This window comes from Eriocheir sinensis, chromosome 38 (assembly GCF_024679095.1).
Source record: "Eriocheir sinensis breed Jianghai 21 chromosome 38, ASM2467909v1, whole genome shotgun sequence".
Taxonomy (NCBI): domain Eukaryota; kingdom Metazoa; phylum Arthropoda; class Malacostraca; order Decapoda; family Varunidae; genus Eriocheir; species Eriocheir sinensis.
Window position 1 is genome coordinate 7,270,068 of NC_066546.1, and position 16,438 is coordinate 7,286,505.

At 44.5% G+C, this 16,438-nt stretch overlaps 2 protein-coding genes across 11 annotated transcripts in view; both read left to right on the top strand.

Annotated features, from left to right (window-relative positions):
* Positions 1-15,771, top strand: part of LOC127008619 (sulfotransferase 1A1-like) — a 52,039-nt gene extending 36,268 nt beyond the window's left edge. For 3 of the 5 annotated variants that reach the window (XM_050880850.1, XM_050880849.1, XM_050880854.1), the window contains 3 exons: positions 672-798; positions 2,442-2,729; positions 2,949-3,153. In XM_050880850.1, the coding sequence (XP_050736807.1) occupies positions 672-798; positions 2,442-2,729; positions 2,949-3,061 (528 nt within the window). In that variant the 3' untranslated portion in view covers positions 3,062-3,153. Of the gene's footprint in view, positions 1-671; positions 799-2,441; positions 2,730-2,948; positions 3,154-14,776; positions 15,065-15,222 lie in introns of those variants that run through there. The other 2 variants (XM_050880852.1, XM_050880851.1) reach the window with 1 other exon arrangement.
* The window catches only part of LOC127008618 (sulfotransferase 1B1-like), an 80,182-nt gene that overhangs the window by 36,957 nt on the left and 26,787 nt on the right, over positions 1-16,438 (top strand). The window contains exons 1-2 of one of the 6 annotated variants that reach the window (XM_050880841.1): positions 9,388-9,565; positions 10,029-10,174. The exons of 3 other annotated variants lie outside the window; for them this stretch is intronic. In XM_050880841.1, the coding sequence (XP_050736798.1) occupies positions 9,398-9,565; positions 10,029-10,174 (314 nt within the window). In that variant the 5' untranslated portion in view covers positions 9,388-9,397. Of the gene's footprint in view, positions 1-8,864; positions 8,894-9,367; positions 9,566-10,028; positions 10,175-16,438 lie in introns of those variants that run through there. 2 more of the 6 variants (XM_050880847.1, XM_050880848.1) reach the window with 2 other exon arrangements.

Sequence of the window (16,438 nt, forward strand, 5' to 3'; positions counted from 1 at the left end):
AGTTATTCTTTCGGACCCAATGTACCCCTCGAAAAGTGCAACTGTACCACGGGGGGTACATGTACCCCGGGTTGGGAACCGCTGCTCTAGAGCGTTAAATAGCCTAAGTACGTAAAGGCTACGTAACACGTGGTTCAAAACTCACCTTCAATGGCGGGTAAGTGCAGTGTTGGTAATGCTCCAGCTTTGAACTTGATTTGCCTGTGTGGTACAGGAATTCCCAGAAGTTCATATTTGAGATTTCTCTCGTAGGCTGCTCGTTCGAAGTGGCGGCTGCATATTCTTACAGTAGCTGGATTAATGATGTCTATTCTCTTGTAAAGATTAATCCACTTACGCCTAAGTTCTTCATCTTTCGGAAACTTATGAAACGTTAGAGTTGCCTCTTTTTTTTTTAACACAGACTTGCAGCCAGATACTGAACAATTGCAAGCATTTTGATTTGACAAGAACAAGCAACCGATACACCACCGCTTCCGGCTGGCTACTGAGGCTTACTAAATCGTAGCTGAACCCACCAATCCTCCGCCTAATGACTCGGCTCGACCTTCATGACTCTTGGTACGGGGCTTAGTACCAGCAGTTTGTCCTTGCGATAAGAGTAAAGATGAGTGTTACTTTCCTTGTCTCAAGCATCCCCCCCCCCCTCCCCCTCTCTCTCTCTCTGCCAGGTGGTGTACGTGGCCAGGAACCCCAAGGACATGGTCGTCTCCTATCACCACCACAGTAAGCTCATCAACATGCACGGCTTCAAGGGCACCTGGGAGGACTTTGTCGAGTACTTCGTAACCGATGACCGTAAGAGAACTCTTTTTTAATTGTCAATTCTGATTCTTTAATCCTGATACAATCTGGTCATGTCACAAAGCTATGAGGCAATGGATACCGTCCGTTTTCTTTCTCTCTATAAAGGGGTCAGTATTTGTCTAACTGGCATTTACTTAAGTCACCGTAAATTTGCAGTTCCAATCCTTTCCCTTAGTTCATGATAATCTCATCCTCCGCATCCTTCCAGATCTCATTCAAAGCATTATAGTATTTCCACGTGATACTGGCCGATGGGGTGTAGGTCCGCGTGGGTCTCCTTCCGTACCACCATTACCCTCCCTTCATTTTCTCCTCCTCCCCCGACACACACACACACACACACACACTCTCTCTCTCTCTCTCTCTCTCTCTCTCTCTCTCTCTCTCTCTCTCTCTCTCTCTCTCTCTCTCTCTCTCTCTCTCTCTCTATATATATATATATATATATATATATATATATATATATATATATATATATATATATATATATCCATTTTATGCTTTCTCGCTGTTCTTGCACTCCTGCGGGTGGTATGATAAATCCTCAGTTGGCTTTCTCGTCTAAAAAGTACTTGTTTACATTGTAAATAAGTTCTTTCTCACTGCTGTGTAGCCAACGACTAGGGCGTGGAGATGCAGGGAGAGGGAGAGCTGGGACACCCGCTAAAGTCTGTTCGGAGCATGAAGGCGGTTCAAGGTGTGACAGATTCCAGAATTCCCATGAGTGCAGCGCTGCCAGTTCGACCGCCAATTATCAGCTTAGCACTCTCTCCCGGCCTACCCACCCACAACCCACCTGTTTATCTCTCTCTCTCTCCCTCTCTCTCCCTCTCTTCCCGGGGGAGGGACCTAGGGGGACACACCGACCACCACCACCACCACCACTGCCAACACCACAACGTGGCAACATGGGAAAAAATCGCTGCCACATGTCATAGAATTTATACAAATCCTTGTTATAATCCTGAACATCGACACTCATTGTACTATGTAGCTTCCTTTACTATATACAGAATATATAAAATATCGCTTTCAAATAGCACATGGATGGGAAATAAGAGAGAGACGCATGTCCGAAAGCTGATTTGGCAGCATGGGTAGAGGTAAACGACGATACCAGCTCCACCCTGAACCGCCTTCTTGCTCTGAACAGAGTATAGCCTTCCATCCTGGTACGTGACCTTGAGGGAAGTAACCTGGCTCAGACTGAGCACAGTGACAACGTTGGAATACAACGTTTTCAAGTGTCGTGGTATTTATACAAAATCTTTGTTATTATCCTAAGAACGAAACAATCTTAACACTATGCCTTTATTGGATTATCCAATTATTTAATTAAATTCATTCAAAGGTAGTAAATAGCTGACATATGAGAGGAAGCGAGAGGTGTTGAGAGTGTGCGGCAAGGTACGAGGCGGGACTGACCCCGCAGCCGCCACTACCCCATCGGCCAGTTTCACGAGGAAATACTATATATAACCCCCCTCCTACATTGGGATTTACTTAATTATGTCTTCTTCTGCAGTTCACATAATATAGTTTATAATACAGTCTTAACCTTCGCCTTCCACACTAAATTCAAATCCCTGCCTAACCCCGCCCTCCTATCCCTCTCTCTCTCTCTCTCTCTCCAGTGGTGTACGGAAACTACGCCCTCATGCTGAAGGAGGCGTGGGAGAAGCGGAACCACCCCAACATGCACTTCGTTTTCTACGAGGACATGAAGGCAGACGTGATGGGGGAACTCAAACGTCTCGACGCCTTCCTCGGCACCAAACTCACGCCCCAGCAGCTGGAGGGCGTGGCTCGACACACCAGCTTCAAGGAGATGAAAGCCAGGGACCCAATGACGATCGACATGGAGAAGTCAAACCTGATGGATGCGGAGCTCATTAAGAAAGAGGGAGGATTCTTCAGGCAAGGTGTGTGTGTGTGTGTGTGTGTGTGTGAGAGAGAGAGAGAGAGAGAGAGAGAGAGAGAGAGAGAGAGAGAGAGAGAGAGAGAGAGAGAGAGAGAGAGAGAGAGAGAGAGAGAGAGAGAGAGAGAGAGAGAGAGAGAGAGAGAGAGAGAGAGAGAGAGAGAGAGAGAGAGAGAGAGAGAGAGAGAGAGAGATAACCTAACACTCCTCTATTATTCCGCAGGAGAAGCTGGTGACTGGAAGGGCAAATTCTCCCCCCAACTTTTGGCCAAAGTGGACGCCTGGATTGAAAGGAACATCAAAAGCATGGGCGTGGACTTCAAGTATTCCATCTGAGGTGATCTACGGCGTCGACGTCTCTAGAACACATTAGACTAGAGAATTTTAGATTTATTTTTAGAAAGATTCAATACAGTATACAATATCGACTGGGCATTTTGTATTCAACACCTAGACACTGCTTTGAACCATTCATCAGGCTTGCTCCTTCATCGCATGTGTACTTTTCAAACTACGGGCTTCGAGCAGGGGAAGGTAAAGGATAGTTGTGTTAAGTGTGTTCGGGGTGTCAGAGTGTATGTTGAGGCTCCTTGTAGTCGGGGAGCTCAGGGAGTTGATCGTGCAGATTCACCTAAAAGCATCAAAGTTGGCCCATATGTAGGCTATACTATACTATTTCGAATTCTGGAGAATGCCAAGAAAATTGCCCACATTATCCCCCTTTTATGGGGGAAAAAAAACCTGCGGAGGATATTTTTTCTATATTTTTCGTTTTTTCTCCAAAACTGCGTTGCATGTGAAAATGTACACGAATAAAAAAAAAAATGGAAATATAATTCTACAAAAAATCATCTTTATAAGTTATTCTTGTGAATACAATAGTTTGTGCGTGAATCAGGCCGCAAGTGGAGGCACATTTTGCCGTAAATGAAAAAAATGATTTCACGATTACTTTTCCTTCAATAACTCCTGAATTATGTATTTCTACATAAATTTCCAGAGATGAAATTGTAGGGTGAATATTTCTCTTTCATTATATATATATATATATATATATATATATATATATATATATATATATATATATATATATATATATATATATATATATATATATATATATATATATATATATATATATATATATATATATATATATATATATATATATATATATATATATATATATATATATATATATATATATTAATTTGTTAAGAATAAAAAAAAAAATGCAGGAAAGGCGTAAAAATGGCAGCATAATACAAAACTGCAAGATAAAATTTAATAATCACTATTTTCCAGTGTAACAAAAATCTATTTTGAGATAAAAAGTGTTAAAGAACTACAATTTCCCATATCATCATCATCATCATCATCAGTTAAAGTAAATACATTAACCTTCTCTCTCCCAACAACTATTTCCAAAAGCAAAAAAAATCGGTCCGGTTATAATGTCTTTTTTTGAGGTTCATGGTGCAGAAGAAGGGTCAAACAACCACCAGGTTCATAAATCTACCCCTGAAAATGCCCACAACTCCTAGGAAAGCCTTCTCATATGTGTGTGCTTGGGCGACGAGATGTTTAAGAATATCAGACGCTACCGCTTCTCACGTCAACTATTTCCAAAGGCCATAAAGATCACTCGGGTTCTGTTGAGTGTTTCTAAGGTTCATGGTACAGAGGAAGGGTCATACTACCACCAGGGTCATAAATCTACCCCTGGAACTGCCCAAAACAGTATACATCATTATGACATTTCATATAGGTCAGTGTCAAGACAGAGGGAAAGCGGCGGGTGGCAGGGTGGTGGCAACCGATAGTGGCTCGTGTGCACCCTGGCTGCGAGTGCGCCGCATTGCAGCAGAAGAAACATCCTAATTGAGGTCAAAAATAAATGAGAAAAAAGTCCAATGTGTGTGTGTGTGTGTGTGCGTGTGTCACACACACCCACACCCACCCACCCACCCACACACACACACACACACACAGTGAAATTTTTCCTATCATTTATTTCTGCCCTCAATTAGGATGTTTCTTCTGTTGTACACACACTCTCTCTCTCTCTCTCTCTCTCTCTCTCTCTCTCTCTCTGAATGAAGTGAATATTTATTTTTTCGATAAAAAATAGCATGTACAGTTATTATGGCTGTACTCGATATGTCTAATAACAATAACAATATTTATTACCAACCTAAAAAAAAAAAAAAGAATCGGACATGAAGAATTATCAATAAATCCAATAAATAAATCCGAGCAACCTGGTACCGGTACCGTACCGTTTAGCTTGTACCGTTAGTACCGGTACTGGTACCGGTACCTGCCCACCCTTAGTGTAGGGCTGCGGCTGTGCTCCACCTTGAAACGCGGCATGTGCTGCGGCGGGGAGGGACGATGACCTTAGCAGAGAATCCTTTACGGCTTAACTGTGCCTCAGCACTCCTTGCAGCACCGACACAGCAAGGATTACACCACACGGTAAGGCAAGCAGTGGCGGGCCGGGTAGCCTATGTCACGTGCCACTTGACCTTCAGTTCACACCACGGCGGGCGGCTCAACGTGAATTGCAAGATTCATTTCACCGTGACTCAGACAATCCGACAACCAAAACTTATATTGTAGTAGTAGTAGTAGTAGTAGTAGCAACAACAACAACAACAACAACAACAACAACAATAATAATAATAATGATAATAATAATAATAATAATAATAATAATAATAATCATAATAATTGCAATAAAATAAGTTACCAAACAGTAGATAAACATTTTGGACCAGATCATATTAAATTGGGCGCTTCAAGACGTAGACGTAGATTGAGGTGTTTAAATGGATAAAGGGGATTAACAAGGGCGGTTTAAATGAAGTGATTATATTAAAAACTAATGTGAGAACACGTTGTGACGGGTAAAAGTTCGATAAATTCAAATACAGGGACGAAATAAGCAGGAAATGCCTCACGGGGGAGTGGAACAAACTGAAAGGGAATGTACTTGAGGTAAAACAAATGGAAAGGTAGACGCATTTATAGACGGGAAGAGAATTTGGTGCACGAGAAGCGAAAGATGCAAATATACTGACTGTAAATACATGTATAAAGAGACAGACAGTGTAGGGAGGGGAAGGGACAGAAGGGCGCAAACACCAAAGCCACAAATCCTGGCCCCCGCGGACTCGCGTACTCATATACCCTTAAGCAAAGTCATTTACAAGTCGTCAATCTGCCTTCAAAACTGCGACCGGTATGCGTAGGGGTGGTTTGGGGCGGAGCAGCGGGATGACATTACTTGATACTAAATACCCGCCAGTTCACGGGTGACTAAAGCTTCGGTTACACTAGTCAACGAAATGGTTGGATTCCAACGATTCGCTTGAATTTCGTCCAAGGTTGGAGGATTTCGTTTGGAATCCAAGCGTAGGGTTGGAGGAAAGATACCTCGCCCAGTAGCGTTGTACTCCTTCCCTTGGATCTCATCCAAGGGAAGAAAACTGAAGATCTATGTTATACAGTATTCATATTTATGACATATTTGAAAAGAAAGTATACAGCTTATTCAGTCATAAGAGATGAAGCATTTATTAGTATAAAAATATCTTGAAATAGGAATAATATATTATAGAATGTATATAGTGGCAATAAGCAGACATTCGTTTGACTACCGTTGCGGTGTAAACATTTCCTCTCCTTACGCGCCATAACTTCAACTGTTCTCGCCGTGATGGAGTGGAAAAAAAGTTATTTACGATCTCCTGGAGAAGGTTTGACCCAAGAAAGCTGTTGTTGCTGTTGTTCCTCTTCTTTTCGTCTTGACGCCGTTGGAAAGGCAGAAACCTAAACATCTCCAACGGCAAGGTTGGACTCGTCTAACCACTCGTCCAAAGATAGAATTGGATGGACAGCTGTTTAAGGTTGGACTCCAAGCGTTTCGTTTGTTGGTGGTAGCGAGTGTTCTAAGTGCTAATCGGTTCACGGATAGAGAAAGTCATATCCGCCACGGTTACTTTATTGGACAAAAATCACAAAGGTCATTGACACGGACAAGACACTATGAAAAGGTGTTTGTGTGGGTATGCGTTTGTGTGAATGTTGTGAAGTGTGGGTAACATTTAAGTGTTGGTGTATGTGTATAACAATGTGTACGAATGGACGACAAGAGGACATGGACGGACAGTAGAAGATAAACAAGTAACAAGAGATAAACAATTAGACGCACAGGAAACAGCGAGACAGGAGCACGAACGAAAACATTGACACAAAGTAAAAATGAACATAAGAGTGCTGCAACGCCCCATTTTCTTATTATCACTCAGGGGAAGGAACACGAAATTTGAGCGGTGACTGCTACACGTTGACTAGTGTGATCGTAGCTTAAAGTTGCGGCCATGTGTGCACTTGGATGTGCACGCTCGCCTTCTTTCATAGCGCGTTCAGGCAAGTCACAGACGAAAAAATATGCCTTTTCATTGTGCTATGCGTGACTAATCCCAATACCTACAAACGGCGGTGTTAGATTAATCCGCCTTTCTTCGTTTTCTCTAAATTCCAGTTTCTACATTCTTTAATTTTACACCAAGCATGCAACGTCACGCATAAGCCACGCCTCTGCCGTGTCTCCTCCCACAAAGCTGTGTATGACTTGATTAAAGTGACTTTGCCCTTCAGTAAGTTCAATTGCAACTTACAAGTTCAGTCTTCTCGGTGGCGGCGTCGCGTGCACAGGTTGGTTCCTCATCAGTGATAAGATCTAAGGCTGATAATTTTGATAGGCATGGATTTGGAGGCTCCCTCATGCTCATCTGACACATGCTATAGTATTTCCATTTGAAAATGGCATGTGGTATGTTTGCCGCTGGGGGGTCATCCCCGCCCCGCACTCTGCCACACACTCAACACATCTGGTTTTCTATGTTATGTCAGATATTTACTACCTTTATATGAATTCAGTTAAATAATTGGATAATGTAATAAGGACATACAGTGTTAAGATTGTTTCGTTTTAATGATAATAACAAAGATTTTGTATAAATACCACGACACTTGACAACGTTGTATTTGAGCGTTGAGGGTGTGTGGCAAGGTGCAGGGCCCGGCTGACCCCGCAGCGGCCAACACACCACCGGCCAGTTTCAAATGGAAGTACTTTAAGTTCGCCATGGCCCGTATTTAGAGGCTCCCTCGTGCTCGTCTGACACATGCTAAGCACACCATGGCCTGTATTCTTAAACATTTCGGGGCTTACACACCCACAGTTAGTAAGGCTTTCTCGTAGAGGTTGTGTTACTATTTCCATGAGTAGTTGCACGAGCCTAGTGACAGCCTAACAAAGCTTCAGGACCATGAATGTGAAAAACACCAATGAAACTCGACTCATCTCCTTTTTGGGTTTTGGGAATATTTGTTGCGAGAGCCGAAAGCGTCTGAGAATACTGTTCCCTCAATAGTGAATGTAACTTTTAACGCTGAATAATGGATGCGAATCTTTAACGCCACTTATTGCGACTTTTCTTAATTGCAAATTTAGTTGATCTTAAAACAACGCAAACGGCAGTAAAACGTTAGTGTATACAACGTTAATTAAGATTAGGAGCGTATTCTTAGCTACGCGTTGCCTCAGCTCACACCACCCTTTCACTGGTCATTGCCCTTTGAGCCTCAGGCAAATGTGAAGCCCCTACTCCCGGGACAAAGGGTGACAGGGGCATCAGTATTACAGGGCATCAACCCTTCCACTGATCAACAAGGAAATTTATCAGTCTCCCCAGCCTTCACGGAGAGCGATTGTACTTAGCGAATCGACAGTCTGCATGACCTGTGGACGCGGGTCGTTGCGGAAGAGGTAGGGAGGCCCTGAGGGAAGGTACAGTTCTCCCGCCTTGACGTGATGAACAGGCTTGCCTGCCACACTGATCTAGAAGGGTCATGATAAGTGCAACCAGTCTATGGTGAATAAAGATCTGAAAAAAGTGCTCCCCAACCACAATGACATAAGCCAGCAGTGTGAAGTACTATGTTGCCCTCCAAACATAGTCTGATAAAACGTTCTCCTCCCCCTACAATGACGCAGGGCAGGATGAAGTACTGCCTGTCTCCCTCCCATGATCAGAGGTCTCGCCCAACGACCCTCAGTAAGTGGCAGCAGAGTGGTGGCGATGGTTGATTACGGAGGTGATAAGGGCCACCCCGGTGCCACTCAGGCGAGAGTATCGAGGGTGCATATTCCTGAGCTGTAGTAGTATACAGCTCAAGGACAAAACAAGAAAAAAACAAAAAACAAAAAAGTCCGCCGGTTAGTAAGGTTGCACTGGATAGATATCGGTTGTCTACTGCGTATATGTGCCGGGAAAGGCACAGCTAATTATTAGAAGCGGTTTAGTGACACAGGACAAAAAGGCTTGAGAGGAGGCAGGGTTCAAACCATTCGTCGCCCAAGCTCACATATTTGACAAGGCTTTCGTAGGAGTTTTGATCATTTCCAGAGGTAGTTTCATGACCCTGGTGGTAGTTTGACCCTTCTGTGCCATGAACCTAAAAAACACTCATGAGTACCCGATTGATCTTTTTGGGCGGAAGCGTATGAGAATATCGACCCAGATATCTTAGTGGACTGATACAGGCTGCTGCTGATGATGATAGATATTCTTTTGGCCTCGCTCCCACAGACCCTGAACCATGAAGCTCGCTAGTGGTCACGAGGTGGAGGTGCTGGAGGGGGAGGAGCTGGCGAAGCAGATGAAGGACTTCCACGGCTACACCGACGGGCTGGTTCGCCTCACTCCCGGACGCTGGCTCTTCCCGAAACCATATCTGCGCTTCGCCGACAAGTACTTCAAGTTTGAGGTACCGTGTCTGTGTGTGTGTGTGTGTGTTCTAACCCTAACCGCACTTCCCATCTCCCCTTCTTTCGTCTGTTTCACCGTTCTCGTTTTACGCCTGAAGTTGGTCTCATTCTTCGTCTCTACTTGAGCTCATCGTGAGCTTTCCAATCCTTCCGATTCCTCTCTCATTCCTGATTCATTGTTTTCTTTCACCACATTTCTCCTTCCTGCCAGCCTCCCCCTACACTTGGCTTCTCCCATTGCCTGTGCTAACGCCCTACGATGAGCTGCTTCCTGGATGCTGTGGAGGAAATGAACGTCTGTCTGTGTGCTTTCAGCCTTTAGTGATTCTCTCCATCTACTTATCTATCTACTTATCTGTCCATTTGTAGATCTACAATAGTCTTCCTCTCTGTCTTAAGCCTATAATGCCCTATACCATAACACTTCCTTCCGTCGATAATCCGGCCTCGTTCCCCCGTCAGTTCCGCCCCAGCGATGTGGTGGTGGATACGTACCCGAAGTGCGGCACCACCTGGATGCAAGAGATCATCTGGACCATGAAGCACAACCCGGACCTCACCAATCCCCTTGCCGGTCTCCACGTCCTCGCCCGATCCCCTTTCTTGGAGTGAGTATCAGGCGACCCTCTTATGAGGAACTACACCCCCCCAGAAGCGATGCTTTATATCGTTACTGTACTCCATTTAGCCTAAGGGTGAGAATGCATCTGAAAAGAAGCCCAGCCCGCTATCCTCCTTCCTACCTAACCATACCTGAAGCCAGATTTTGCCCAACCTCCATCGCATCAACTGTCCACCAATCATCAGCACCATGCAGAGCAGCCATGCCCTTCCTCTGCCACCTATGGGGAGGAGCTACTTCCCTGACGTGTTCTCACCGTACGTGGATCAGACGGTATATAGTGAACGTGCTTCGGGATGACACAAGAGGAGCCATGTGGTCTTGAAACCCTTAAAAAACTAGATTCCTCCACCTGTAACCACATAACCTCATAATCATCTCCTTTGGGTTTCAAAGACCGTGTCATATCGTTTTTCGTTAATAACTTCTTGTGACAAACAGCCAAAGTGTCAAGGTGCTTTAATCATCCACATGTTGCACGGGCCAAGCAAGTCACATACATCACGGCAGCCACTATAAATAAAATTCCCCTGCGTCACTAACAGTTTGGGGCCGTCCAAGAGGCCCCTCAAGAAAGGCTACCGCGGTATAGGCAGTATCTAATAAAAATCTAGTTAATTAATCATACCGACGACCATGGGACAAGGTCTGAAACATGTTTGGGCAAATTTTCATATTTTCCGATCATCCTTGTCCGACGCAATGCTTAAAAGTTACTCCCGAAAAACAATGTAACACGGGCTCTGAAACCCTTCGAAGCACCATCCTTGATAATTAACGCTTGGTACCCCTTCCCTTACCAGGATGGACATGCTATTCCCTGAGACAAAACCAGACAAAAAAATGAGCGAGAACCCTTTCCTCGAGGGCTTCAAATTGATGTGTCCGGGCAAGGACCCCAAGGACGGCATGCATCTGCAGATGGCCGAGTGTGTGCCCGACCCTCGCGTCATCAAGACCCACCTCCCCCTCTCGCTCGTTACGCCCTCGCTGTTGGACACTTGCAAGGTAAGTGGAAAACAGCCTTACGATAAAAGTTAAGTTTGATTGAGAAGACGAATGCCCGATAATGGAACGGTCAAGATTTCACACCAAGATCCTGACGCCCCCTATGCTAGACACTTGCAAGGTATACGTGGAAGTCAGCCTTGTGATAAAAAGTTCAGGCTGACTGTGGACACGAATGCCCGATAATGGAACGAAAACAATCCTATGACAGAAGTTGAGGTTGACGATGCAGACGATTTTTTTTTCTTTTTGGTGCGTCCTGTAGGCTGGTAGGCCCTCTTGAGGGGCTTCTTCGACAGCCCCATTCCGTTAGTGGCGCAGGCCAATTTTATTTATAGTGGCTGCCGTGATATACGACTCTAGCTTGGTCCATGCTGCCTCCCGGTACTCCACTTGGACGAAGTCGCTAAAGTTAGGGTTGACATTTTTTTTAACGTTTTTCGGCCTACAGCGCCGGTAGGCTTTCTTGGTGGGGCCTAATAGTCGGTCCTAGCCCGTTATGGTGTAGGCAAGTGTTTAAAGTGGCGCCATCTTCCTTGGCTCATGCTGCCACCCCGGAGCTCATCTTTGAGCCTCTCTTTAGAGAGAAAATCTAGAGTCCGGGTTAACAGGTGACCTTCAGGACGGCATGGGTAGTAGACCACTCGGCGGTGACTCAAAATTTCCAGATGCGGCGGGCAGGACTCGAACCGGCGTCCTCCTGGACGCGGCGCCGGCACGCGAACCACTCAGCCACTGCCTCCCCAAACTGATGGTCTAGGCAGCATGTGGGTAATATTCTGCCACTCGGCGATGGTTTGAAAAATCAGCGTGTTTCGGTGGGTCTTGAACCAAGATCCACGCCCGCACGCTGACCACTCAGCCACTGTCTCCCCAAACTGATGGTCTAGGCAGCATGTGGGTAATCTTCTGCCACTCGGCGATGGTTTGAAAAATCAGCGTGTTTCGGTGGGTCTTGAACCAAGATCCACGCCCGCACGCTGACCACTCGGCCACTGCCTCCCGACAACGCCCGCCGGATAATGGAACCGTCAAGATCTTACGCCAAAAACCTCACGCCCTCGATGCTAGACACTTGCAAGGTACGTGGAAAACAGCCTTGCGATATAAGTTGAGGTTGACTGAGAATACGAATGCCCGTAGGCAGCCTTACGGTAAAAAAGTTTAGGTTGATTGGGAAGACGAGTGCCCGATAATGGAACGGTCAAGATCTTACCCTTAAATATCCTGGGAACGCCTAGCTATGAAACCGGGGATGAGTAAACAGTATGCACTGTAGTTAATAATGAGACAAATAGGCAGCTTTCGAAGGTTCTAAGTGTCTTACGTTCGTTAATGACTTAAAATATTCGTTTGTCGATGCTACGGTCACTTTTTTTTTCATTCAGAGCAGTTGAGGCGCTCCGCGGCGGAAGGGTACTGCTAACCGCCAAAAACAATACTGGGTAGAAAAAAGCAGTTAAAGATTGAAAGAATAGGGAGTGGTTTGCTCTTGAACTACTGAACCAAGAACAACCTTTATTATATTGGGAAAAAAAACAGTGAGGAACTCAAATATTCACTGCTGTACATTAAAAAGTTATAAATATTTATTTAAGAATTACCAATCATAGTCTCCAAAGATTGTACTTTTCCAATCAAAATCTATTATGAAAAGTACTGTAAAACTGTACTGTAATGTAGACCGCGGTGATGCGATTACGCCACTCCCTTGAGATATTTGACTCTTTTACTCTCGCAATAGGGTCTTGCAGTGAGCTAGACCTGCCATCTGGTGGCTGTCTTGGGACTACAAAAAAGTAGGCATGCGGACTTTTCAAATATTTTTTCTTACAAGTTTTTCGTTAGTATTTAGAAATCACATTTTTTCTTATAGCTACGATATAGACAATTGACTTTGATGTAGTATTTAAGAAACGGAGCAAAACAAGTAAAAGGAAATTCAAATATATATCTTTTCCACAGAAACAATTGTCACATGCTATATGTTGTTCTTTTAAAGTTCAGTATAGTGAATGTAATATTATAAGATGTTAATTAAAGATGTGTGTATTATGATTTAAATTAGAAATATGAAAAAGGTTTAAACTTCCTGCCGGGAGCGTGCGAAATGTTTTGCTGCAGTGTAAACAACCTCCCGTGCTCTTGATTGCAAAGATATAGGAATGCATCGTGTATGAGGCAGGGGCGTACCACCTGGGGGAAATATTGAGTGGCAAAATTTTCAACACCTCCCACCACTACTTGTAAGAAATTGAAAGTAAGACACCATTGTTTGACTTGTTTGACTTCTTATTTCTTGCATGAAGAAAATATTTACCCATGAGTCCTCACTGATCCATTCTTATGAATCACTGGATGGAGTGTTGAAGGATATATCGTTGCGTGCTCATATTTTTACATGCACCAATGTTCAACACTCATATTTTTGGTGTCAACATAATATTGACCATTACAACTCTGATATCTTGCTAGTTTGATACATAACAATACCACTTAAGTCTCGCTGGACACCAGAATGTCCCAGACAGTCGGCAGTCATGGTAGCCGACACCAAGACGCCAAAAAATTCTTGGAGCGTGGGAGCCGACTTGTCAAATGCGGAAGTCGCTGGGTTGTCGTGGGCCAGAGTCGGCAGTGTGAACGGGGCTTTAGTTAATATAGGAAAAACTATATGAAAAAAACTACTTTCGTTCAAAGAGATAGTTGACCTTATGAAAGTGTCTGAATAAGGGAACTACTTCCGCCATCATGTAGATCAAGCTTTAGAGATTCAGTTGGTATAAAAAATATCGTTTTGACCAGATGGCGCGTAGTACCCTTCTCGTGCGGAGCACTGCAGTTGTTTTGAGCTTTTTTTTTTACCATTTACTTTGTTTACCAACGACGGTTATTTCTGGTGTAAATAAAAAAATGCTTATCTTCAGCTCCAAGCACAAGAGCAGCTTGTCCTTGCGATAAGTCAAGAAAGTGTTAATTTTCTTGTCTCCTCTCTCTCTCTCTCTCTCTCTCTCTCTCTCTCTACCCCAGGTGGTATACGTGGCCAGGAACCCCAAGGACATGGTCGTCTCCTACCACCACCACTGTAAGCTCCTCAACATGCACGGCTTCAAGGGCACCTGGGAGGACTTCGTCGAGTACTTCGTCACCGATGACCGTCAGAGAACTTTTTTTTTAATTGTCAATTCCGTTTCTATAATCCTGGTACAGTTTGGTCATGTCACAAAGCTACGAGGCATTGGATACCCTCCTTTTTCTTTTTGCGTGTAAAAAAAGTCAGTATTAGTATTACTGGCATTTACTTAAGTCACCGTAAATCTGCAGTTCCAACCTTTTCCCTTAGTTCATAATAGTCTCATTCTCCGCCTCCTTCCAGACCTCATTCAAAGCATTACCTAATTAACCCGCTCTCCCTACACTGGGATTTACTTAAGTGTTCTTCTGCAGTTCAATTTATAGTTTATAATACAGCCTTAACCTTTGCCTTCCACATTAAATTTAAATCCCTGCCTAACCCTGCCCTCCTATCTCTCTCTCTCTCTCTCTCTCTCTCTCTCTCTCTCTCTCTCTCTCTCTCCAGTGGTGTACGGAAACTACGCCCTCATGCTGAAGGAGGCGTGGGAGAAGCGGAACCACCCCAACATGCACTTCGTTTTCTACGAGGACATGAAGGCAGACGTGATGGGGGAACTCAAACGGCTCGACGCCTTCCTCGGCACCAAACTCACGCCCCAGCAGCTGGAGGGCGTGGCTCGACACACCAGCTTCAAGGAGATGAAAGCCAGAGACCCAATGACGACCAACAAGGACAAGTTCAAGCACCTGGATGGGGAGTTCATTAAGAACGAAGGAGGACTCTTCAGGAAAGGTGAGAGAGAGAGAGAGAGAGAGAGAGAGAGAGAGAGAGAGAGAGAGAGAGAGAGAGAGAGAGAGAGAGAGAGAGAGAGAGAGAGAGAGAGAGAGAGAGAGAGAGAGAGAGAGAGAGAGAGAGAGAGACTAACCTAACACTCCTCTATTATTCCGTAGGAGAAGCAGGTGACTGGAAGGGCAAATTCTCCCCCGAACTCTTGGCCAAAGTGGACGCCTGGATTGGAAAGAACATCAAAAGCATGGGCGTGGACTTCAAGTATTCCATCTGAGGTGATCTGCTATGTAGGCGAAGGCGTCAGCAACGAATATGGGTGCATGAAATCAATGTTAAAAGACCTGAGTTTGGGAGCTTTGGACATCTGCTCCCAGTTTTGGTGAAAAATCCAGAGAAATTGTATGACTTCTTTAGGATGACTAAAGAACAATTTAAAATGTTGGTGGAGTTGACTGAATTCTCCATATGAAAGCAGAATACCAATTACCGACGTGCAGTTATGTCACTCATTTCAAACGTAGACCATACACCGTACAGTTGCCAAATGAGAATATCTAGCCATATCCATAACTTTTTGTGTCGTCATTTGTTTATAAAAAAGGTGCTGCGTAATGTTGTCTGGTAAATCGCAGGGTGCGGCAATTCCTACTGTGGTTCAGTAATCTACAATAGTTCTACTGTGGTAAGTGAATAAATACTGCTCACCTTTGCATTTCATTTCAGTAGCAATATCCTTCCATAAAGCAGCTATGACATCCCGATTTCGGTGCATAGGATCACTAGGATTATATATCGCACGTCGTTCTCGTGCTAAACTGATCAGGAATTCCGCTAGCCTTGACTGATGAAAAAATGGGTCCAAACCAATCAGTGACTGAATCGCCATGAATCGTCATGATTTGAATTGACTCGATTCGCTTGGTATAAATGGTTAAGCCCCAAATACACTGCCGAATTTTGGTTCAGGAATGTGCGCGAATATGCAAGTCATCCTGTGTCGTGGACAAGTTCGGCATCTTTCTTGCCTGTTCTTGGCCGTTCGGGGACATGTCTGCGTCCACCGCACGACTTTTGACAGTTGGTCACGACCGCCACGAAAAGCCCCAAATACACTGCCGAATTTTGGCCACGAACTTGACGCCGAATCAGTTGGTGAAAAAATTCGGCGACCGGTTCGCCGACATGACCAAGATTCTTACAGTTCGTGACCATTCGGCGACATGTCAGCGAATGCTCAAGACAATTCGGGGACAATTCGGAGACATGTCGCCGACTATTTGGCGTCCATGTTGCCGAGCCCAAAATCTGAAATTTTAACGTTTTTTTTGTCGCGGAATAACTGGCGACAAGTCTCCGAATTGTCTTCGCATGTCCACG